This window comes from Pongo abelii, chromosome 4 (genome assembly GCF_028885655.2).
Source record: "Pongo abelii isolate AG06213 chromosome 4, NHGRI_mPonAbe1-v2.0_pri, whole genome shotgun sequence".
NCBI lineage: Eukaryota > Metazoa > Chordata > Mammalia > Primates > Hominidae > Pongo > Pongo abelii.
The window spans coordinates 64,307,434-64,330,525 of NC_071989.2; the positions used below are offsets into that span (position 1 = coordinate 64,307,434).

Below are 23,092 nucleotides of genomic sequence, written 5' to 3' on the forward strand. Positions count from 1 at the left end.
TCCTGGAAGATAGCATGAGAGAAAATCTAAATGATATTGAGTTTGGCAATGAGGTCTTAGATACAATACCAAAGGGATGGTCCATGAAAGAAAGAATTGGTAGGCTAAACTTCATTAAAATTAAAATTTCCGCCAGGTGCAGTGGCTCACACCTGTAATCCCAACACTTTGGTAGGCTGAGGCAGGTGGCTCACTGAAGTCAGGAGTTTGAGACCAGCCTGGCCAAAATGGTGAAGCCCTGTTTCTGCTAAAAATACAAAAATTAGGTAAGCAACTGTAATCCCAGCTATTTGGGAGGCTGAGGCAGGAGAATCACTTGAACCTGGGAGGCAGAGGTTGCAATGAGCCAAGACCGTGCCATTGCATTCCAGCCTGGGCAACAGAGTGAGACTCTGTCTCAAAAAAAAAAAAAAATTAAAATTAAAATTTCTGCTCTGTTAAAGACACTGTCTACAGAATAAAAATACAAGTCACAGATTTGGAGAAAATGTTTACAAAGGACATAGCTGATAAAGAATTGTTATCCAAAATATAGGCAGAACTCTTAAAACTGAACAATAAGAAACCCCAATTTAAAAATTAGCAGAAGACTTTAACAGACATCTCAGCAAAAAAACACAGATGGCAAATAAGCATATAAAAAGATGCTCCACCTCATATGTCATCAGGGAAACACAAATTGAAACAATAATGTGATACAACTACATACCTAGTAGATTGGCTAAAATCCAGAACACTGACAATACCAAATGCTGGAGAGGATGTGGAGCAACAGGAACAACAGGAACACTCATCCATTGCTAGTATGAATGCAAAATTGTAGAGTCATTGTGGAAGACAGCTTGGCATTTTCTTATAAAACTGAATATACTCTTATCATACAATCCAGCAATCACATTCCTTGGTTTTATTCAAAAGAATTGAACACTTATGTCCACACAAAAACATGCACACAGATGTTTATATCAGCTTTATTCGAAATCAAAATTGCCACACTCGGAAGCAACCAAGATATCCTTCATTTGGTGAATCGATAAACTGTGGTACATCTTAATGGGATAATGGGATATTATTCAGCACTAAGGAAATGAGCTATCAAGTCATGAAAAGACATGGAGGAAACATAAATGCATATTACTAAATGGAAGAAGTAGGCCAGGCGTGGTGGCTCACGCCTATAATCCCAGCACTTTGGGAGGCCGAGGCGGACAGATCATGAGGTCAAGAGATCGAGACCATCCTGGCCAACATGGTGAAACCCCGTCTCTCCTAAAAATACAAATTAGCTGGGGATGGTGGCAGGCGCCTGTAATCCCAGGTACTTGGGAGGCTGAGACAGAAGAATCACTTGAACCCGGGAGGCGGAGGTTGCAGTGAGCCGAGATCGCGCCATTGCCCTCCAGCCTGGGGAACAAGAGCAAGACTTCGTCTCAAAAATAAGAAGAAGAAGAAGAAGAAGAAGTCTGAAAAGGCTATATACACTGCATGATTTCAACTACCTGACGTTCTGGAAAGGGCACAATTATGGAGATAGTAGAAAGATTAGTGATTACTAGTGGTTAGGGGAGAAAGAAGGCTGGATAAGTGGAGCACAGAAGATTTTTGGGACAGTGAAAATATTCTGTATGATACTATAATGGTGGGTACATGTCATAATACGTTTGTCCAAACCAATCAAATGTTCACCACCAAGAGTAAACTAACGTAAACTAAGGACTTCAGGTGATAATGATGTGTCAATAGGTTCATCAATTGTAATAAATGTACCACTCTGGTGAGGAATGTTGTTAATGGGGGAGGCTATACATGTGTGGGGTCAGGGAATATATGAGAAAACTTTATACCTTCCACTCAATTTTACTGTGAACCTAAAATGACTCAAACGTAAAGCCTACTTTTCAAATCACAAAATATCTCCAAGCAAAAAGGAACTTGGAAAAAAGCTATAGAAACAATATAGTTAATAACATTATATGGGGGTTCTTTCCGCTCAGAGACCCCTCTCTCTATGGAGAGAGCTGTTTCTCATTCTCTTCTCTTCTGTCTATGAAACCTCCACTCCTAAACTCCCTGTGTGTGTCCGTGTCCTAAATTTTCGTGGCGCGAGATGACAAACCCCAAGGTATACATCCCAGACAACGTAGCCCCTTCATATTGGGCCCTTGTCCGGGATACCAACGTACAACATCCATCCAAACGGTGAGTAGAGCATCGGACTCCAACTCTGTCATTTCACTTTAAGGTTCTCGGCCTCCATTTCAGAACCAAATCAAACCAAATACTGGGCCCCCTTCAGCCATTTAAAAACGATTAGCATGGCTGCCAGCCTTGCAAGACTTGGGGGACAGGCTTGCTGGGGAGAACACGGAGAATTCCCAGCACCCACGGCTTGCAGGGCGTGTTGGCCATGTTTGAAATAGCTTCCTTTCACGGAGGACTTAGCCGTCGTGTGGGGCTGGAAGTAGTCCTGAGGCAACTGAGGATTTCTGGCGGGGGCTACCCCGTGGCCTTATCCAAAGGCTTCTGGCCTGACCTCAGCCTCTGACCGCGCAATGGCGTGTCGGCAACAGGATCTCCAACTTTTCTATCATAATTTCCTCCTTTACTGTCCGTGATCTTCGAATAAAATCCAGTGCATCCACTGCCAGCCGGTCCTTTCCACTGCGAGACCCCTCCATACAGAGAGAGCTGTTTCTCTTTCTCTTCTAAAGATCTTCCTTCTCTTTTTACTAGGAAAAAGAAGAGGGGCTGTATGCTCCTTAGTTGTTGGAGTCCTTTTGCCCTATACCCTTCCCCACCTGACAAAATGACTGTTCCTTTGCATGGAGAGTTTTAGTTGCTTCTCTTATACACACGCAGCTCTTCCAAGGTTCAGGGCTCACTTCCCTGATGGTCACTCACCACCTGGAATGCTCCTCCATAGCCCCGCCCTGAATGATGCTTACTTGCAAAGTTTTCATCATGTTTTCAAGTTTTGGATCATCTCCCAGAATTTTGACATTAAAATGACTACAAGTCACTAAACCTCAGTTCCAAGTCACAGTTTTCCCAGGAAAGGGAATTACTAATTGGTTTATCTTGCATCAAGAATCTCCTGGATCCAAAAATCAATGTAACATAATGATAGCATAAAGGAGAAAAGCAACACAATTATCTCAATAGATGCAAAAAAGTTGGCAAAATCCAACATGCTTTCATGTTTAAAAACACTTAATAAACCAGGAAAAAAGGCAACTTCCTTAACCTGATAAAGGGTATCCATGAAAACCCCAGAGCAAACATCATACTTGATGGTGAAAGGCTGAATGTTTCCCCCCAAGATGAGAAAAAAGACAAGGATGCCTGCTCACCCCATTACTACTCAACATTGCACTGTAGGTATGCACATGGGCAATAAGGCAAAGAGAAGAAAGAAAAAGAAGGAAGAGGAGGTGGGGAAGAGGAGGAGAAGGAAAACAAGGAAAAGAAAAAGAAGAAGGAGGAAGAGCAAGAAGAAGAAAGGAGAAAGAGAAGAAGGAGCAGCAGCAGCTATTTAGATTGGAAAGAAAGAAGTAAAATTACTTTGTATACAAAAAATCCTAAGGAATTCATTTAAAAGACTACAAGAATTAATGTACTAATTTAACAAGGTAGAAGGATACAAGATCAATATACAAAAATCAGTTGTATTTCTATGCATTAACAATGAACAATCTGAAAATGAAACTAAGAAAACCATTCCACTTACAATAGCATCAAGAAAAACAAAATGCCTAGATATAAATTTAACAAAAGAAGTGTAAGACTTCTACACTGAAAACTACAAAACATTATTGAAAGAAATTAAATAAAATCTAAATAAAGAGAAAGATACACCAAATTCATGTATCAGAGGACTTAATATTGTTAAGAAGGCAATATTCCCTACATTGATCTACAGAGTCAATGCAACTCCTACCAAAACCACAGGTGGCTTTTTTTTTTTTTGCAGAAAATGATATGTTAATCCTAAAATGTATGTGGTACTATGAGGGACCCAAAATTGCTGAATCAATCTTGAAAAAAAGAACAAAGTTGGAGAATTCATACTTCCTAATTTCAAATTTTACTATAAATCTGCAATAATCAAGACAACATAGTACTACTTTAGGGATGGATACACAGATCAATTGAGTAGAACTGAGAGCTCAAAAATAAACTCTTAGATTTATGTTCAACTGATTTTCAAAATGGGTGTCAAGACAATATGTGGAAAGAATAGTCTTTCCAACAAACCATCCAATGCAAAAAGATAAAGTCAGACATCCCATACCACAAACAAAAATTAATTCAAAGTGTATCATAGGCCGGGTGCAATAGCTCATGCCTGTAATCCCAGCACTTTGGGAGGCCGAGGCAGGTGGATCACTTGAGGTCAAGAATTTGAGACCAGCCTTGCCAACATGGTGAAACCCCGTCTCTACTAAAAATACAAAAATTAGCCGGGCATGGTGGCAGGTGCCTATAATCCCAGCTACTTGGGAGGCTGAGGCAGAAGAGTACTTGAACCTGGGAGAAAGATGTTGCAGTGAGGCGAGATTATGCCACTGCACTCCAGCCTGGGCGACAGAGTGAGACTCTGTCTCAAAAAAAAAAAAAAAGAAAGTATCATAGACCTAAATTAACTAATAAAACTATAACATTCTTAAATGAAAGCATAAGAATAAATATTTATGACTTTGAGTGAGGCAATAATTTCTTAGTTATGAGATGAAAAGCACAATTAACAAAATAAATAAATTGGACTACATCAATATGAAAACATTTTGCTGTAAATGATACCTTCAAGAAAGTGAAGAACAAACCACAGAAAGGCAGAAAGAACACTTAATTCAACAATGAAAAAAAGACAAAAGAAAAAAGAAAAAACTAAAAACAAAAGAGAAAAAAGAAATAAAAGAAATTTAAAAAAAATTTTAAAAACAAAAAAAAAATTCAACAATGAAAAGACAAACTAATTTCTATATGGGCGAAGGATTTGAAAAGACATTTCTCCAAGTAAGATATACAAGTGACCAATAAGCACATGAAAAAATGTTTAAAATAATTAGCCATTAGGGAAATGGAAATGAAAACCACAATAAGATACCACTTCACACTCACTAGCATGGCTATAACAAAAAAGACAATAACAAGTGTTGTCAAGGATCTGGAGAAATTGAAGCCCTCATACACTACTGGTGAGAATGTAAAATGGTGCAGCTGCTTTAAAAAATAGTTTGGCAGTTCCTTAAAATGTTAAACATAGAATTACTATATGATCCAGATATTCCACTCCAAGGTATATAGGAGAGGTATTTTGTTTCCAAGAGAAAAATATATGTCTAAATCCTTAACTGGGGGAGAATATATATATATTATTGTTGTTTTATATATATATATATGCACACACACACAGACAAAAAAAAAAGCTTATACCAAATGTTCATAGCAGTATTATTCATAATAGTCAAAAAGTGGAAACAACTCAAACATCCATAAACTGATGAATTGGTAAATACCATATGGAACGTCCATAGATGAAATATTATTTGGCAATAAAAAGGAATAATGTACTGAAGCAGGCTATAACATGAATGAACCTTGAAAACTTCATGGCAAGTGAAAGAAGCCAGTTACAAAAGATCACGTATTATATGAGCTCATTTATATAAAATGTCTGGAATAGGCAAATCAATAGAGAAAGAAAATAAATTAGTGGTTGCCTAGGGCTACAGGATGGGGAAGGAGAATGAGAAGTGATTGCTAATGGGTACACAAATTTCTTTCTTTCTTTCTTTCTTTCTTTCTCTCTCTGTCTCTTTCTTTCTTTCACTTTTATTTTATTTTTTTTTTGTCTTACTCTGTCACAAGGCTGGAGTACAGTGGCACAATCATAACTCCCTGTAACCACAAACTCCTGGGCTCAAGTGATCCTCCCACTTCAGCCTCTCGAATAGCTAGGACTACATCTGGATAATTTATTTTTCATTTTTGTAGAAATGGGGTTTCACTATGTTGCCCAGGCTGGTCTTGAACTCCTGGCCTCGAGTGATCCTCCTGCCTCAGCCTCCCAAAGCACTGGGATTATATGCTCACTCCATCCCAACCAGCCCAGGTTTTCTTTTAGGGAGGACAAAAAATTATAAAATTAGATTGCGGATATGGTTGCAAAGCCCTGTGCAAATACTAGAAATCCTTAGGGAGAAAAAAATTGAATTGTACACCTTAAATTGATAAATTATATAGTGTGTGAATTACTTCTCAATAAATCTGTTTTAAAAAGTAATCTCCTGGCTCAACCAGCTATTGGTGGTGATGGGGACGATGAGGAGGCGGTAAGAGGAAGGGGGGTGACAAGTCCAAACCAAACAAATCCAACCCAGAAATGGGGGAGTCATTAAAAGTTTGGAAGCAACCCCAAGAAGTATCTTCTACATTGGGAACTTTCATTTTAAAGAAATAAATGCAATATAAATCTTGAAACCTTAGGAGCTAGGCATGACCTTATGCAAGTGCTCGAAGCTATTATTATCACCCACAGAATATGGTATTCATCTGTATTTGCTTTAAACCATGGCATGGCTTAGAAATAATCGAATTTTACACATTCTATAACTAAATGCAATTTCTAATTATTACTTGACTGCCCATATAAATCCTAAGTAAATCTGTGGAGTTTCTTTTCCCAGTATAATACAAATAAATGTAAATAACTGTCATGTCTGATTTACCTAGTATTTTGTTAACCAGCTAAAAGTAAATATTGAAAATAGCTGTTAGCTATGCAAGTTTGAACAGGTGTTTTCCTAAGAAAGGTTATACATCTTTAAATTTAGGAATGATTGAATCAAAGCAATTTACTACCCTGTCTAACCATGCTGATTTTCTTACATTCAATAGTACTCATTTTAAGTGTTTTGTTTCATGTAAATTTTTATTACAAATGGTTTCAGAATTATTTTGGATGTAATTGGCAATAAAATGTAAACAACTAGATGAAAATAATATATATTTCCTTGATAAATAAATGAGTGAATCCAAGTTCACTCCAGACAAGAATGAGGCACTGGATGAAAACGGCATTCCTTAATATGAGACAGGAATTTTCAAAGCAAGATCTGTTAGGTAGTTAAGGGGGCAATAAAAAAAATTGTTAAACAAATGAGTCAGAAAAAAATGTAAATCTTTTAAATAACATTTTTAAATAGGCTGGTGGTGACATTATAAGAATGCATTTCAGGCCAGGCATGGTGGCTCATACCTGTAATCCCAGCACTTTGGGAGGCTGAGGCGGGTGGATCACTTGAGGTCAGCAGTTCAAGACCAGCCTGGCCTACACGGTGAAAACCCATCCCTACTAAAAATACAAAAATTAGCCCGGTGTGGTGGCAGGTGCCTGTAATCCCAGCTACTAGGGAGGTTGAGGCAGGAGAATCGCTTGAACCTGGGAGGCGGAAGTTGCAGTGAGCCGAGATCTCACCATTGCAGTCCAGCCTGGACAACAGAGCAAGACTCCATCTCAAAAAAAAAAAAAAAAAAAAAAAGAATGCATTTATAGACTGGGCACGGTGGTTCATGCTTGTAATCCCAGGACTTTGGGAGGCCAAGGCAGGTGGATCACTTGAGATCAGGAGTTTGAGACCTGCCTGACCAACATGGTGAAACTCGGTCTCCACTTAAAAAAAAAAAAAATGCATTTCTAGGCTTGGTCAGAATTCAAGACATTGAGATGTCCATAAAATACTCTCTTCTCAGCTCAGTGCACCTTTTCCAAAGGTAAAGTTTTACACAGCATCAAGACCAAGATGCCTCCAGGACTCTGGCGTCTTTTCTTCCATAATACAGTCTGAGGTACCTTGAGGCAAGGAATTCCACAGGGAAGCGAAAACTGGATTTACTTCCTTGTTTCTGGGTTTTCTCTCCACAATTGCCTAAGAGTGTTAAACTGTTGTAAATGTCTTCTAGCACTTATAAATAAAGCTACTCTTTGGAGTTCCTCCATCTGACAAATAAGCTCCAGAATAGAGCTGTGGGCAAGGACACCACTATTGCTCTCCAGCTAACCCATGTCCATACCTTTGACATTAGACTCATACCTATATTTTTAGTTTTGAGCGATTTTCTCCACTTGGAGGCAAAGGGGAGATATAGCACAAGGAAAAGGAAGTCAGATTCCAGGCCTGAGTAAGATTTGACACACCGCTGCTGGCTTCAGAATACAGAGGCCCATGTGCAAAGACCAGAATGATGTCTCTGGGAGAAAAGACAGGCCCTAGGCTTACAACAAGCAAGGAGATGGAGACCTCAGTACTACAACAGCAGGGAACAGGATTCTACCAACCAATGAATGAGCTTGGAAATGGAGTCTTCCCAGAGCTTCCCAATAAGAGCTCAGCCACACCTTGATTTCCAAGAAACCCAGAGCAGAGAAACCAGCTGAGCCAACCTAGGCTTCTGACCTACAAAACTGAGGTAATAAATTTGTGTTATTTCATACCAAAAAGTTCATGATAATTTGTTACAGCAGTCCTACAAAGCTGATACAAACTGATAACATGTGTTGAGTACCAGATAATTAAAGAAAATACATCAAAATGTTAACAGTAGTATCTTCAGATAGTTAAAAAATATATAATAGTTAAAAAACATTGTTACTTTGTTAGACTTTTCTGTTTGTCTGAATTATTTTTACAATGAGCATGTATTGCTTACATAAAATTTGTATTTCCGTTTTTAAAATTAAAAGGTCAAAATGACGATGTATCAAGGAGAATGTAATTAGGGTGCCGACCATTTCCTACATCTCATTCCCAGGAGCTCCCACATTCAAAGACTCTCATTACATACACAGGCCTCTGGCTCCAGGGTGCAGTACGTGGCTGTGAGTTCTTCCTTCCCTCTTGGTCTCCCAGGTCACCAACGGAAGCCCTGAACCTACCCTGAACCTCTCTGAGGATGAAAGCCCACCTCACTCCCTGCTGGGGAGGCCAAGCTCTAAGGGAAGACCTCTTGTCTTTTCCCTTCAGGCTTCCATACATATTGAGACCAACTAAACCTCTCTGGCAGACACTGTTAATCGAATAACACAAGAGTTTTTCCCAGTCCCCTTTTATCTTGCCTGCCTCCTATGGTAATGGCAAAAAGAGTGAGACTCTAGATTCCCTGCCCCGCTTGCAGGTAGAGATAAACATGTAACTCATGAGACTGGAGTGAGAGTCCACCGGGGGCTTCCTGGGAAAATGTTTTTCTTCCCTAATAAAAGTGACAGAAGGCCAGGCGCAGTGGCTCACGCCTGTAATCCCAACAGTTTGGGAGGCTGAGGTGGGTGGATCACGAGGTCAGGAGTTCGAGACCAGCCTGGCCAATATGGTGAAACTCCGTCTCTACTAAAATACAAAAAATTAGCTGGGCGTGGTGACACGTGCCTGTAGTCCCAGCTACTCAGGAGGCTGAGGCAGGGGAATTGCTTGAACCCACGAGGCAGGGGTTGCTGTGAGCCGAGATCACACCACTGCACTCCAGCCTGGTGACAGAGCAAGGCTCTGTCTCAAAAAAAAAAAAAGGGACAGAAATAGTGCTCAAAGCTCCTTCCCCCTTCTTTCTTCCTACTTTGAATGCAGGCATGATGTCTGAAGGCACAGCACCAATCCTGTGATCATGAACTATTAAGCATGAGGATGAAGGGCTAACAAGGTAAGGGGATAAAGCAGAAAGGTGAAGTCTGGTTCACCGACAGCATCATTAGCAGCTGCATCAAATGTTAGCAACTCGTGTCTCAGTTTACCGTTAGACAGGTGTGAAAAATAAGCCCTTATTGTTCTAAAACTCAAGCAAATGCAGTTGCCTCCATCCATACCTCAACTGTCTGGCACAGAATTTCAGAGTACTGGTGCTGTTTTCTGTGAGATGCAGAGATGAAGGAGGGAAAACAGGGGAGGTTGGAGGAGAAAGAAGTATTTGAGAAAACTTGTTTACATGTGTTTTCCACAGGTAGATGCCTTCACATCTCTAATTTTGTCCTGTCCCATAAAGCTCTATGCTGAAGCTGAGACATCATCACTTATGACACAGATTTCAGCCCAAAGCATGCACTTCAAGGAGGACACAATAAGATTAACAAGTTAGATTCAATCATATGGGCTACAGGATCCCCCAAATGATTCTTCTTACATTTTGCTCCAAATAGCTTTTAATTAACAATTATTTTACTGTCTTAGTTCTCATTTAGGTAAAACATCAGCACAAAAGTATCATTAGTTATTATTGTAAATTAATTATTCAACCAAAAGTGTTAAGTATACAGTATTCTTCTTCTTCTTCCTTTTTTTTTTTTTTTTTTTTTTTTTTTGAGATGGAGTCTTACTCTGTCACCCAAGCTGGAGTGCAGTGGTATAATCTCGGCTAGCTGCAACCTCTGCCTCCCGGGTTCAAGCGATTCTCATGCCTCAGCCTCCCGAGTAGCTGGGATTAGGATTACAGGCACCCACCACGCCGAGCTACCCTGGTTAATTTTTATATTTTTAGTAAAGACAGCGTTTCACCATTTTGGCCAGGCTGGTCTCAAACTCCTGACCTCAAGTGATCTGCCCTGCTTGGCTTCCCAAAGTGCTGGGATTACAGGCGTGAGCCACCGCGCCTGGCCTTATTCTTATCTATGACCTTTCAGTTAATGAGAAGAATTAGAACTAGATCCTAATCTCTTTGGCCGCATATAAAGGCCAGTTGGATTGAGCTTCCTGAACACATTCCATAAATAATTTTATTCAGACTCTTCACGTGCATCTTTAATATCAATACTTTCATCATCATTGAAGCCCCTATCAGAGTCATTTAACATCATTTTCAAAGCACACTATTGTCACTTTCAACTGTTTGAAATATAGCCCTTTTTCAGATCACCTAAGGTCAGGAGTTCGAGACCTGACTGGCCAACATGGTGAAACCCCATATCTACTAAAAATACAAAAATTAGCCGGGTGTAGTAGCGGGCACCTGTAATCACGGCTACTAGGGAGGCTGAGGCAGGAGAATCATTTGAACCCAGGAGGCGGAGGTTGCAGTGAGCCAAGATCACGTGATTGTACTCCACCCTGGGTGACAAGAGCAAAACTCCATCTCAAAAAAAAAAAAAAGAAAAAAGAAAAGAAATAAAATATAGCCCTTTTTGGATCTGAATATGAGTTTATCATTAAAAACTTAATCCTAAATCACAAGAATCTTTGCAGAACATTAGGTCAGTTGGTTTTTGCTTTAATCTTTTTTTGTTTGTTTTGAGATGGAGTCCTGCTCTGTCACCTAGGCTGGAGTTTAGTGGCGCAATCTTGGCTCACTGCAACCTCCACTTCCTGGGTTCAAGTGATTCTCATGCCTCAGCCTCCCCAGCAGCTGGGATTACAGGTGCCCACCATCATGCCTTACTAATTTTTTTGTATTTTTAGTAGAGATGGGGTTTACACCATGTTGGCCAGGCTGGTCTCGAACTCCTGACCTCAGGTGATCCACCCGCCTCAGCATCCCAAAGTGCTAGGATTACAGGTGTGAGCTACCATGGCTGGCCTGCTTTAACCTTTTAAAAATTATCTTTAAAAGGCTTCTTTACAACACTGGATCTCAAAGTGTAGTCCCAGACCCCAGCATCACCTGGGAACTTGTGAGAAATTCACATTCTTAGGCCTCACTACAAAATTACTGAATCAGGAAATCTGGGGATGGGCCCAGAAAGCTGGGTTTTAATAAGCTCTCTAGGTGATTCTGATACACACAGCAGTTTGAGAGTCACTACTTTACAATAACATCTCACTGTTGCAATTATGAGGCCATGTCATTAACAATAATCTAGTTAAAATGTGTGTACCCCTCTTTTTTTTTTTTTTTTTTTTGAGACAGGGTTTTGCTCTTGTCACCCAGGCTGGAGTGCAATGGTGCAATCTCGGCTCACTGCAACCTCTGCCTCCTGGGTTCCAGCGATTCTCTTGCCTCAGCCTCCAGAGTATCTGGGATTACTAGCATGCACCACCATGCCCAGCTAATTTTTGTACTATTAGTAGAGACGGGAATTTACCATGTTGGCCAGGCTGTTCTCTAACTCCTGACCTCAGGTGATCACCCGCCTCGGCCTCCCAAAGTGCTGGGATTACAGGTGTGAGCCACTGTGCCTGGCCACTGTACCTCCTTTTTTAAACTGATTTTACTTTCATAGAAACTTCTAGAAATACCCTGTGTTAGCTAAAACAGTGACTCCTGTCACATCTTGTCTCTATACCTTGCTTTATTTTCTTTATAATGTGTTAAATATCAGACATCATCTATCTGTTTTGTATCTGTTTTCCCCCACTAGAATGCATGCTTCATGAGGCAAGAACTTGGTTTTTGTTCCTGGTTGTCTTCACAACAACTAGAACTGTACCTGGTCCTATTGGAAATGAAGTGATTATTGAGGTAATTTCAGGATAACACATATTCCTGAACTAGGGTAGACCACATAGGCCCAAAGACTACCTACTATCGCGCTGAGCTATTTTTATTCACAAGATTCTGACACCAAATATGTCGGGGGGTTTTCCACACCAACAACCAGTTCTCCAGTTCTCCAGATACAACTGGGTATCCTGTAATTCAGTTCAATTCTGACACTACCTAGAGTTAGTGTCAGATTCCACACATTTAAGGGCTTAGTCCACAAAACTTCCTTCACTTCAAATGCCAGTCAGGTGCCCAGCATGCCCACATTTCTGACTTGGCTACAAAGTCTAGGTTTCCCATAACACCCCATTAGATTTAATAATTTGCTAGAATGGCTCACAGAACTCAGGAACTCATTTTTTTACTATTTTTTTTTATTATAAAGGACACAACTCATAAATAGCCAAATAGGAGAAATGCATTGGGCAAAGTATGGTGAGGGGGGCACAGCTTCCATGTCCTCTCTGGGCACACCACCCTCCCAGCACCTAGATAGCTTTACCAACTTGGAAGCTCTCTGAACCTTATCACTTAGGGGATTTTATGGAGGTTTCATATTGATTAAATAATCATTGGCCATTGGGATAACTCAATCTCTAGCCCCTCTCCTCTGACCAGAGGTGGGGGCAAGAAGCAGGGGCCGAAAGGCCGAAATTTCCAACCCTCTAATCATGACTTTTTTTGTTTTTTAGATGGAGTCTTGCTCTGTCATCCAGGTGGCTGGTGTGCAGTGGCATGATCTCAGCTCACTGCAACCTCTGCCTCCCAGGTTGAAGTGATTCTCCTGCCTCATCCTCCCAAGTAGCCTCAGTGATTCTCCTGCCTCAGCCTCCCGAGTAGCTGGGACTACAGGAACTCACCACCACGCCCAGCTAATTTTTGTCTTGCTAACTTTTGTCTTTTTAGTAGAGACAGTGTTTCGCCATGTTGGCCAGGCTGGTCTCAAACTCCTAGGTGATCTGCCCACCTTGGCCTCCCAAAGTGCTGGGATTATAGGCAGGAGCCACCACACCCAGCCATTGCTTGGACTTTCTAAAGACTAGCCCCCATCTTGAAGCACTCTAGGGGCTCTCAGACACCAGCCATCTCATTAGCACATACAAGACACTCCTAGCTGTGTAGTGGCTCAGGCCCATAACCCCAGCCGCTTGGGAGGATGAGGCGGAAAGGGAGGATCGCTTGAGGCAGGGAGTTCAAAACCAGCCTGGGAAACATAGCGAGACGGCACTCATCACTGGTTAGAGTCCAAGGATTTTAGAAGCCAGAAGCCAGGAACCAGAGACAAAGACCAAATATGTATTTCTTATCATGCCACACACAGAATTCTCTATCCTTACTCTTCTTCATAGCATGTATATATTTGTTTGGTAGTTATGTCTTCCCAGGAGAAAGTAAGATACATGAGGGCAAGATTTTTGTGTTTTGTTCTTTTGCTGTTTACTTAGTATCTGTATTACTAAGATTCTCAGTAATAATCAATAAATATCTGTTAAATAAACAAATGAATCTAATTTGTAAACTCTACTACTGCTAACTAATTTAGTCATTTGCACCATTAGTCCACAAGATGACGCCCCCACCTCCAACCTCCCACCCCAACCCCTGCCTCAGAAGTGAAAGATACTTAAGCAGTTCAAGTTACCAATGGCTAACATGACAATTATAGGGATATAACCTTAAAGGCAGGAAGAAATGTAATTTTAAAAACTCTAGTCATAAGACATACAGAAAAAAACCTACATATTTAATACTTTTTGGTTATTTGTAAGTAAAGCATTATAAGAATACTCATTAAGGAGAGAGGAAAAGACGTGACAAGCTGATTGTTTTGGGGGACACGTTAAGAGGTTGGGGGGAAGTGATTTTTTGTTTTTTCTTATCCCGAACTGTGGTAACTTTATATTTGAGCTGATGAAAAAAAATTCTGGGCCATCCACTGTACTTTTTAAGAGTCCATTTGTTAGACAAAATATGAGGAAATATGGTCTAGGAACCTTTTTTTGGTTTCTAAATGACTATTTAAATACAGATAGCAGTACATGCATGACAAACTGGAAGAGCAGGTTCTGCCACACTGCCAAGTCACCTGTTACCTGATATCTCCTCTCAGAGGGCAGAACCAGCAATGCAGTGTGGCGTAACACAGTTGGAAACGTGCCCAAGCTGGGCCCCCAAGTGCGAGAAGTAGCCCTCATGTTAAGAACTGTGAAGGTCAGGACAAATCACTACTTGACATATGCCACTCATATAATTTCAGAAATGAGTAGGAAAAAGAATCCCAGACAAAAGGGAATAGAAGTCAAGTCAAAGTGAAGGCACACTGACTTTTTATAGTTGTTTTTCTTATAAGTTATATAAATCGAGCCAAGAAATGTAAAATATGACTGTGCACCCCAGTTTTATCTGTGCAGTTCAAATAGGTAGTTTTACTTTGATCAAGATTTCCACACTTGATTTCTGGCAAAAAAATAAAAAAAAAATAGGAACACTCTTTTTCATGTGGTAATATGCTATTTTCTTAAAACAATATATATTTCTCATTAACACTGTTTGCTTTTTAGGTAGTTATTCTATTTGCACAAATAGAACTGTATGGATAATGAATATAAACTGTTACCATAAATCTTCTAAATTATATGAATGATCATTACAAACAAATGTGCTTAGCACCTATGTTGTTGATAGCCCATTGCCTCTGAGAATCTGCCTTTTCCTAAGACAACTGTTCAGGTTACCTCTCCCGATTTCGTATTCTGGCCACCAAAATAAAAATTTTCAATAGTAACAAAATTAGGTGTCCTTTTAGGACTGAGGGAAGTTGAGTGATGTATGAAAACATTCACCCAGAAACTAGGCTTCTGGGCCTAGAATCCTTAAGTGACTAAAGTGATTGAAAGGTTCCAGTGTTTCCCACTGCAGGAAATTACTTAACTTCTTAGAGCCTTCTTTTCCTTCTTATAATATTAGAGCATTATATAATTATAAAAGTAACTATGGTTTCTAAATCCTTCCCTGCTCTAAAAATACATAATTCAAAGCTGCTAAAAATAAATACTTTTAAAATTGGCTGTGACATATGTGACATATACATATATACACAGAGTTTCACTGTGACAAGGGGAGGGGCTATACAATGTTTTGTAGCAGAAATTTACAATGCATCGGTATCAAGATGTTTTGTTCCTGAAAAAATGCTTCAGGGAGGCATTCAAACTGAAGGGAAAGTTCTGGGAAGCCTCCAGGCACTTCAGTGGAAATACAGGGCAGTGTTTTGGGGGACCACATCACAGCTCAACTGGGGACCCAGCGGAACTTGTAACCCCCGTTGGCTGTTCTGATGGTGAAGGCATTGCCCTGGGGGAAGGCGAGGGTTCGGATGGTGCTGTGGCTGCGGATGGGGGTGCTGAAGGAGCCGCCCTCCTCCAGCTCACTGTGGCTCAGGTTCAACGCGCTCCGGCTGCAGTCGGTGCGCAGCCCCCGGAAGGCGCCATGCAGGTTCCCGGGCCTGGTGTCAGTGTTGGCGGGCTCTGGCTGCAGTCGAGGCCGCTTGGGATCGCGGCTCTGCAGGGCTTCATCGCAGCGCTCGGAAATCTCCCTCAGGATGGCGTCCACTTCCGCGCAATCCTGCCCCGCAGCGCTGACCAACTCCTCCAGGCTCCTTTTGGCCTTCGCCTTGAGCAGGAAGGGCTCGGCCGCCGCCCCACAATCCCGGGACTGTGTGATCATCAGCTTCTACGAAAGACAGGGAAGAGCGCCGCCCTGGGGCCTGCCGGACCCTCCGGGTTCGGGGCGTACAAAAGGTGACCTGGGCGCGCTACGCACCACACACCCAGCGGTCCTCTCCTCTCCGGGGCCCCCACGGGTCCCGATGCTGGGCGGGGATGCACTGAACTCTTCAGTTCCGACGTGCTGCAGTTCCCACACGCCCGCGCCCCACTTACATCCAGCACCGAGGCCAGGTGCCGGGTTCGGCTGGCGAGTTCCTTCAGCTGCACGTTCCGCTCCTTGAGCGAGGCGATCTCCTCCTGTTTCTGGGTCAATGTCACGTGCAGCTGCAGGAGGAGACCCAAACATTCAGGGGTAGGCACTGTGCTGGGTCTCGTCTGCATATCTGGCATGATTCAAAACCAGATCCTGACGTCTCATCGGGAACTGGGGACGCACAGGCATTTACGCTAGTGAGAATAATAATTTACTTTTTTTTTTTTAAACAAGGCACTTGGACAAAATTTATCTCCATTAATCCTCGGTGTAGCGTGCTGATAAAGAGTACTGACTTGAGCAACAGGCAGATCTAGGTTCTGTCACTGAAGTTCAACAATCCTATGTCTCGATTTCCTTGTAAAACGGGGCTAGTAAGAGTATCTAGCTCAATGATTGTGAGCATTAAGTGGGAAGAGAAAGTATAAATTGGTAAGTCCAGGGCCAGACACATAGAAAGCCTTCAATAAATATTGGCGTTCCTATTAAAAATCTGGCAGGCACTATGCAATGTATGTATGTAACACAACTGCATTTGTACCTCTAAATCCCCCCAAATAAAACTATTTTTAAAAATAAACAAAATGGCCAGGTGCAGTGGCTCATGCCCATAATCTCAGCACTTTGGGAGGTTGAGGCTGACGGATCACCTGAGGTCAGGAGTTCCAGACCAGCCTGGCCAACATGGTGAAACCCCGTCTCTACTAAAACTATAAAAATTGGCCAAGTGTGGTGGCATGCGCCTTTAATCCCAGCTACTTGGGAGGCTGAGGCACGAGAATGGCTTGAGCCTGGGAGGCGGAGGTTGTAGTGAGCCGAGATCGTGCCACTGCACTCCAGCCTGGGCGACAGAGCGAGACTCCGTCTCAAAAAAAAATGAATAAATAAATAAATAAAAATTAATTAATAAAATAAAATAAAAATCAGGTGGGGTAGAATAATTCCCACTTAATGAATTTGGAAACAGGTGGAGCCACCAGAGCAATGGCAGCTACGTGAACCACCAGTCAGTCCACTGGTTCCGACTCACAGGACCTCATCCTCACCCTTGCAAACCCCACTTCTACCCACTATATCCTGTCCCTGCCCCAGGATTCCTGGTCGCCAGGCCAGTGTCCCTACTTGATTATTCTCAACAAGCGCGTCTCCCAACGCTCTCTGGTTCTGGTCCGCCACCTCCTTCCAGTACTGCTCAGGCGGCGGCACGTCTGGAGGGCGCAGCGGTGGTGACTGCAGGGCCCGTGGGTCCACTGGCGGGGAGAGGCAGGGCCGGAATGGTGATATGTCGCAAGGAGAGAAGGGGAAGTCTCCGCTGGCCAGGGTAGGCGACATCATAGAGGATGAGTCTGGAGAAGAGCAGGAGCTGGATTTGCAGCCTCAAACTCATGCCCAGCTAGTTACAGGAGCAAAATGTCACTCTGGGTGTAGGGTGTATGCAGACATTTTTCTTTATTAAATTAAGCCCCTCTTACTCCTAAACGCCTGATTACGAGGCCCTTCCTGATAGCCTGTACATACACAGCAGGTATCCAACATATGCCTGTTAAGTTTACCTGAATTCAATCAAGAAAACTTCCCTGGGCCTGCACGTCACACAGGCCTTCGATCCCCTGCACACTCAACCTCCCCTGCCACACCACAGCATAGGGCTCCCTCTCCCAGAACTCACACCGATCTCAGATAAAGCGCTATGTAGATCCAGCGGTTCGACTTCTCCACGGGGGAGAGAAATGTCCTAAATATGGAAAAGCCTGACTCTTTGATGAGTTGCTGGAGAGTCGTTGACAGTTGGCTGGGTTTACCACCTTCACGACCAAGAAATCTGAACTAGTCTGATTTGGGAGTGGGGGACACCCCCGCTGTTATTTAACTGCCAGGAGACTGCACTTGCCTGCAATGAGATCATCCACCGTTTCTCTGAAATCCTGCAGATCGAAGTCTGCTTCCGTTTGGAGGGAATGGTTCTGAAATAAACCAGAGGTGTACACTGGTTAACGAGTCTGGCGTTAGAAAGCCTTCAATAAATATTGGCGTCCCTATTAAAAATCTGGCAGGCACTATGCAATATATGCATGTAACACAACTGCACTTGTACCCCTAAGTCCCCCCAGATAAAACAATTTTTGTGGCGGGTCCGGAACCCTTTCTAGACCAACAGACCTCCTCCCGGGCTCGGCGGTGGCCTGCTTGCACTCACGTCGCCAGCCCAGTCTCGTACCCGAAAATTCAAGCCCGAGACAGGGAACCCAACAGGTTTGCACTGCCACGGTGGGGAGCGGGACGCACGGAGCACGACACTGACTGGGGGAAGGGGGCAGCAGTTCGCGGCTCCTGCAGAGCAGCTGCATGGCGGGAATGGGTCCTTCCACGGGCGGTGCGGCGGCCCAACGCCGGCTCCGGGCAGCCGAGTAGCCCGCCACCCAACAACCAGTTAAGCAGCCGCCTCTGTGAGGCTCGGCGGTTCCCTGTGCGCCTACGAAATTTCAACTCCGACTCACCAGCGACCGGCCACCGAGCCGCCGCTGTAGGAGCTGAGAGCACGTCTTGAACACCGGATCTTTCCACCCAAGACCCGACATTGTGCAGGGGCCTCGAGCAGTAATTTGAGGCCGCGTTTCCCGCCAAGGTTTGGCCCCAGCTAACCGCCCCACCCCTGCAACCGAGCGGGAAGAAAGCTGTGATTCGAGGGGCCAGGAGAATATGGGAAATGCTTCTGTTCTGCGCACAGCCAGTGTGGCCTCCATTGCTCTTTCAGTTTCCCAAAAAGTTGGGAGTAGACTTTTCTTGTACAGCCTGTGCACGTCCAACATTTTGAACTGTACTCTCCCGGCCTCCTGCAGAGTGTCTGGGTGTGTGAGGGGAAAGGAGACCCTAAGGGGCTGGAGGCGCATGGGCCTTCTTGTTCCCTTAATTCATGGACATTTAGAGTCGATAAAAACGCTTTTACACAGTCTCTCAGTTCATCCTCACACCAGTGTGGGAAGCAGGCGGGGCCTGGGAACTGATTCCTCTTTGAGGAAGAATCTGAAGCTCACAGAGTTACCCAGTCACCCAGCTCTGAAGTAGTGGAATAGGGCCTCCTGCCTCCATACTTCATTTCCTCTAGCTTTTCTCTCTTTTTAGGAAAGCTGGCTTCCACCGAAGACAGCACTGGGAAGGGGACAGGAGTCTCAAGGGCCATGGTAAGAGAAGATGCATCCAATAGCCCACCAGAAAGACCTTATTATACTGAATGCACTGTTGATTCATTCCTTTGTGCTCATCATACTGTTATCCCCAAAGCCCTTCTTTACTGTTAAAATATTTCTGGGAAGAGGAACTTACTCTGCCCCTAACTTCAAAGAATGTACAAGTATCAGTTTTCCCTTGGGAGAAAAGAGTCAAGCAGAGAGGCCTCTAGCACCTCTGCCACTAGTTGGATGCTGAGACTATAAGAGAAAGGAGATGAGAAAGGAAGGGCTGAGGGCCCCAGACAAGTCCTGGAGCATGAGTTCTGCCCTGGTTGAAGGGGCTCATTCTTCAATAACTGGAAGGTCTCCTCCTCAGTAGTGATTTGAGAAAAGTCTCATGAGGAGACTGGAGGCCAACTCAGGAACTGGGGCCCTGGAAATGCTACCTCTTATGACAATCCAGGTTTTGGCCCATTCTGAACCTCAAACATTTCTAGAGCACTTCCTCTCTCTGTCCACCTTTCCCAGCAGGAAAGCAATGGGGAAATGTGATCTGAGTGTCCCAGGGATCTCCCTGAGTGTTTCTCCCCTAGGGGCCTCTTTCCTCTGAACTAGCTCTGTCTTTCCCAGGAAAAATCCTGGATTTTTTGGTCCATCTGATGTAAGCTCTGTCCTTGAAACTTCGAGTCTGGGCATAGTGGCTCATGCCTGTAATCTCAGCACTTTGGGAGGCTGAGGCAGGCAGATCACTTGAGCACAGGAGTTCAAGACCAGCTTGGGTGACATGGCAAATCTCCATCTGTACAAAAAGTACAAACAAACCAAAAACTAGCTGGCCGTGGTGGTGTGCACCTGTAGTCCCGGCTACTTGGGAGGCCGAGGTGGGAGGATCGCCTGAGCCTGGGAGGTCCAGGTTGCAGTGAGCCATGATCATGTCACTGCACTCCAGTCTGGGTGACAGAGTGAGACCTTGTCTCAAAAAAAGAAAAAGAAAATAAACAAAATGAAACTTTGAATTCTACCTCCCCAATTAGATAAATCTGGCATTTCTCCAACTACAAATGCAAGAAAAACATTCTAACAAAGAGCATGATGCCAAATGTAAAATCTGTATACTTAGACAAACATCCCATGAGAGCTGCTTGGGTTTTGTTACTTGCACAATAAACATGCTGGGGTAAGGGAGTGACCTAGGCCTCTGGGTCAGTTGGAGGATGCTCAGGCATTATCTTTCCTTATTTGATCATCCAGATCTAAAAAGAACAATTAAATGTCCTCTGCAGTACAGTGCCCACTCCCAACTCTTGCCTTAACAATCTCTGCTCTCAGCAGCCACCTAAACTGAGTGTCTCTGGGTTCTAGCCCAAGGTTCTAGGAGGCCCTTGGAGGAGGGCTGAGTTTTGCTCCACCAGCACTCCCAGTTCTGGGAGATGGTCAAGTCTTTGTAGAGTTCCATACTGGGCCTGTCTGCAAACCCCAGACCTATTGCCAGGAAGCTGGAACTGGCACTTTTCCTGGGGGCTGCATCTGTTTAAGACCTCCTGTCCCTCTGGGCACTTCATGTCCTACCCATGAGCCAGGCTTCTGGCCTCCCAGACACCAGTGCTGGGAGACTCCCTTCTCTGCCTGGGAAGCGTCAGCACCAGCAAGTGGTGGAAGTGGGATGGGAGCGAGAAGACAGGTTTTGGGGAAAATAAAAAAGTCAAGTGCGTTTTTGCCCCATCATGGCAAGTGACTAGAGCTTTTCGAAGGGCTGAACAGGACTTTGAAAAAGTGCCCAGTTGCTGAAGGACTGTCTCTGCAGAGAAGAACATTTCCTGCAAGATTACTTCCAGAGTCCTTTGTCCTTCCTGCTTCTTCCAACTGCAAATTCTCTTGCTCTTTTCCAGTCTTGATAGAGAAGTTATCCATCAACCTCCACTCATCTTATATACCCACGGAATGAAAATGGCCAGGAAGGGGTTGTTGGGGAACTGATAGGACATGCAACAGGTTCCCAGTGCGCAACTTTGCTCCCACCCACCCGCCTGGTCTCTCAGTGTGCAATCTTGTCACAGCTCCAAAGAGTAGACAGGGAGGGGAATAGGAGGGGAGGCCTCCAGGTGAGCCCAACTGTACCAAGTTGGTCAAATCAGCTCCGGTGGATATGTGGCCTTCATAACATACTACGATGGAAGTAGAAGTTCTGATCTGGGACGCTCAGGTGCCTGCACGATGCTTCCCCTCACCAGCTGAATGTGCCTGCGCTCCCGACCCGAGAGGAGCTTTTGGGGAATTAAAACCACCACCCCGGAGGAGGGTTTGTGCTGCGTGAAACCACGAGGCTCCACGAGAAGAGGAGGTACCTGCGAGGCGGCCAGGTCACCACCAGGCGGCGCGTCGGACCCGAGTAGCGAAGAGCAGTCAGCGAGGTCCTGCAGGTCTATGGTGGTGAGGGCTGCGCGGGGAGACCGGGAGACACGCGCCGGGCGGGCCCTGAGCCTCTCCGCCAGGCTCGCCGCTAGGACGTCAGAGCCCGGGGGAGAGAAGCTCCTCCGAGCCGTGCGCGCCGCACCCTCCCGGCGCGGGGAACCCGAGGGGCAGCGTGGGTGCCACGGGGCTCACCTGGCAACGCTGTGGGCTCGGCGTCCGGGGGATCCTCGTACACCGACACCGGGCTCCCGCCTGCGCATCCGGGGAAGAACTTCCGCGGAGGAGCGAACTGGCCAGGCAGACAAACGTTGAACGCGGGTCAGCCCTCGGGGCACGGAGCGCGCAGACCCCGCCCGGCCCGAATCAACCGCCCCACCTTCCTCTCCGGCTTCCCGGGCTTCCAGAGCAGCGCCCGGCCCGGCAGTGCCAGCATTCTGTTGGGGCAGATGCTGTCGAAGGCCCGGCGACCGGCGGCGCCGCCCCCGCACGCCTGCATCGTGCCTCCTGCCTCCCGGTGCCGACTGCTCGGAGGCGGCGGCCGGGGCTGGGGCAGCGATCCACACCCTGCACTCCCTTCCGTGCCTGCAGGCTCCGAAGCCAGCCAGAGGTTGGGACAGGCGCGTGGCCGAGAAGGAGCCGAGGGGCTGCCGAGGAGGTGCTGAGAGACGGGGGAGGGGGAGGACCGCCGCGCGGGAGGGGCGGCTCGCGCCTGAGCGCCAGACGTGGCGCCTTCAGCCCAGGACAATCTGCGCGCGGGCGGAGGCGTTAAACCCAACCTGGCAACCGGGCTTCCCCCGGGAGCCGCCAGCGCGGGGCCCCGGCCCGCCAGCGCCGTTTCGGCGAGCGTTGGCGCCGCCGCTTCCCGGCCGCGCCAGGCGAAGAGAGGGAGAAGGAGGGGCGGGCGAGAGCCGGTCTCCCTCGCCCTGGGTACCGTCTTCCCGCTTACGGACAGGGGGAATGGCAAAGTTAACGATTCTTATTTCCTTTTCTTCCCACTCCAGCCACAAGGCGCACGAAATAAACGTGGAATGACACCCGCCAGCGCTAGACTCCGGCCTTTGCGCTCC

The 23,092-nt window shown here is 45.0% G+C and overlaps 1 protein-coding gene and 1 long non-coding RNA gene across 2 annotated transcripts; one reads left to right on the forward strand and one right to left on the reverse strand.

The window, feature by feature from the left end:
* The first annotated feature begins 2,164 nt into the window (after positions 1-2,164).
* LOC129059401 (uncharacterized) lies at positions 2,165-15,604 on the forward strand. The gene is made up of 4 exons (XR_008525263.1): positions 2,165-2,199; positions 9,621-9,693; positions 12,338-12,438; positions 13,155-15,604. It is a non-coding gene; the product is annotated as an uncharacterized LOC129059401 (long non-coding RNA).
* MCIDAS (multiciliate differentiation and DNA synthesis associated cell cycle protein) lies at positions 14,756-22,697 on the reverse strand. Its single transcript, XM_002815562.3, has 7 exons — positions 22,402-22,697; positions 22,218-22,314; positions 21,959-22,050; positions 18,335-18,407; positions 17,566-17,789; positions 16,404-16,514; positions 14,756-16,194 (listed from the first exon to the last, which is right to left on the reverse strand). The coding sequence occupies exons 1-7, from the start codon at positions 22,519-22,521 to the stop codon at positions 15,754-15,756; spliced, it is 1,158 nt and encodes a 385-aa protein (XP_002815608.2). The 5' UTR covers positions 22,522-22,697; the 3' UTR covers positions 14,756-15,753.
* Positions 22,698-23,092: the final 395 nt, after the last annotated feature.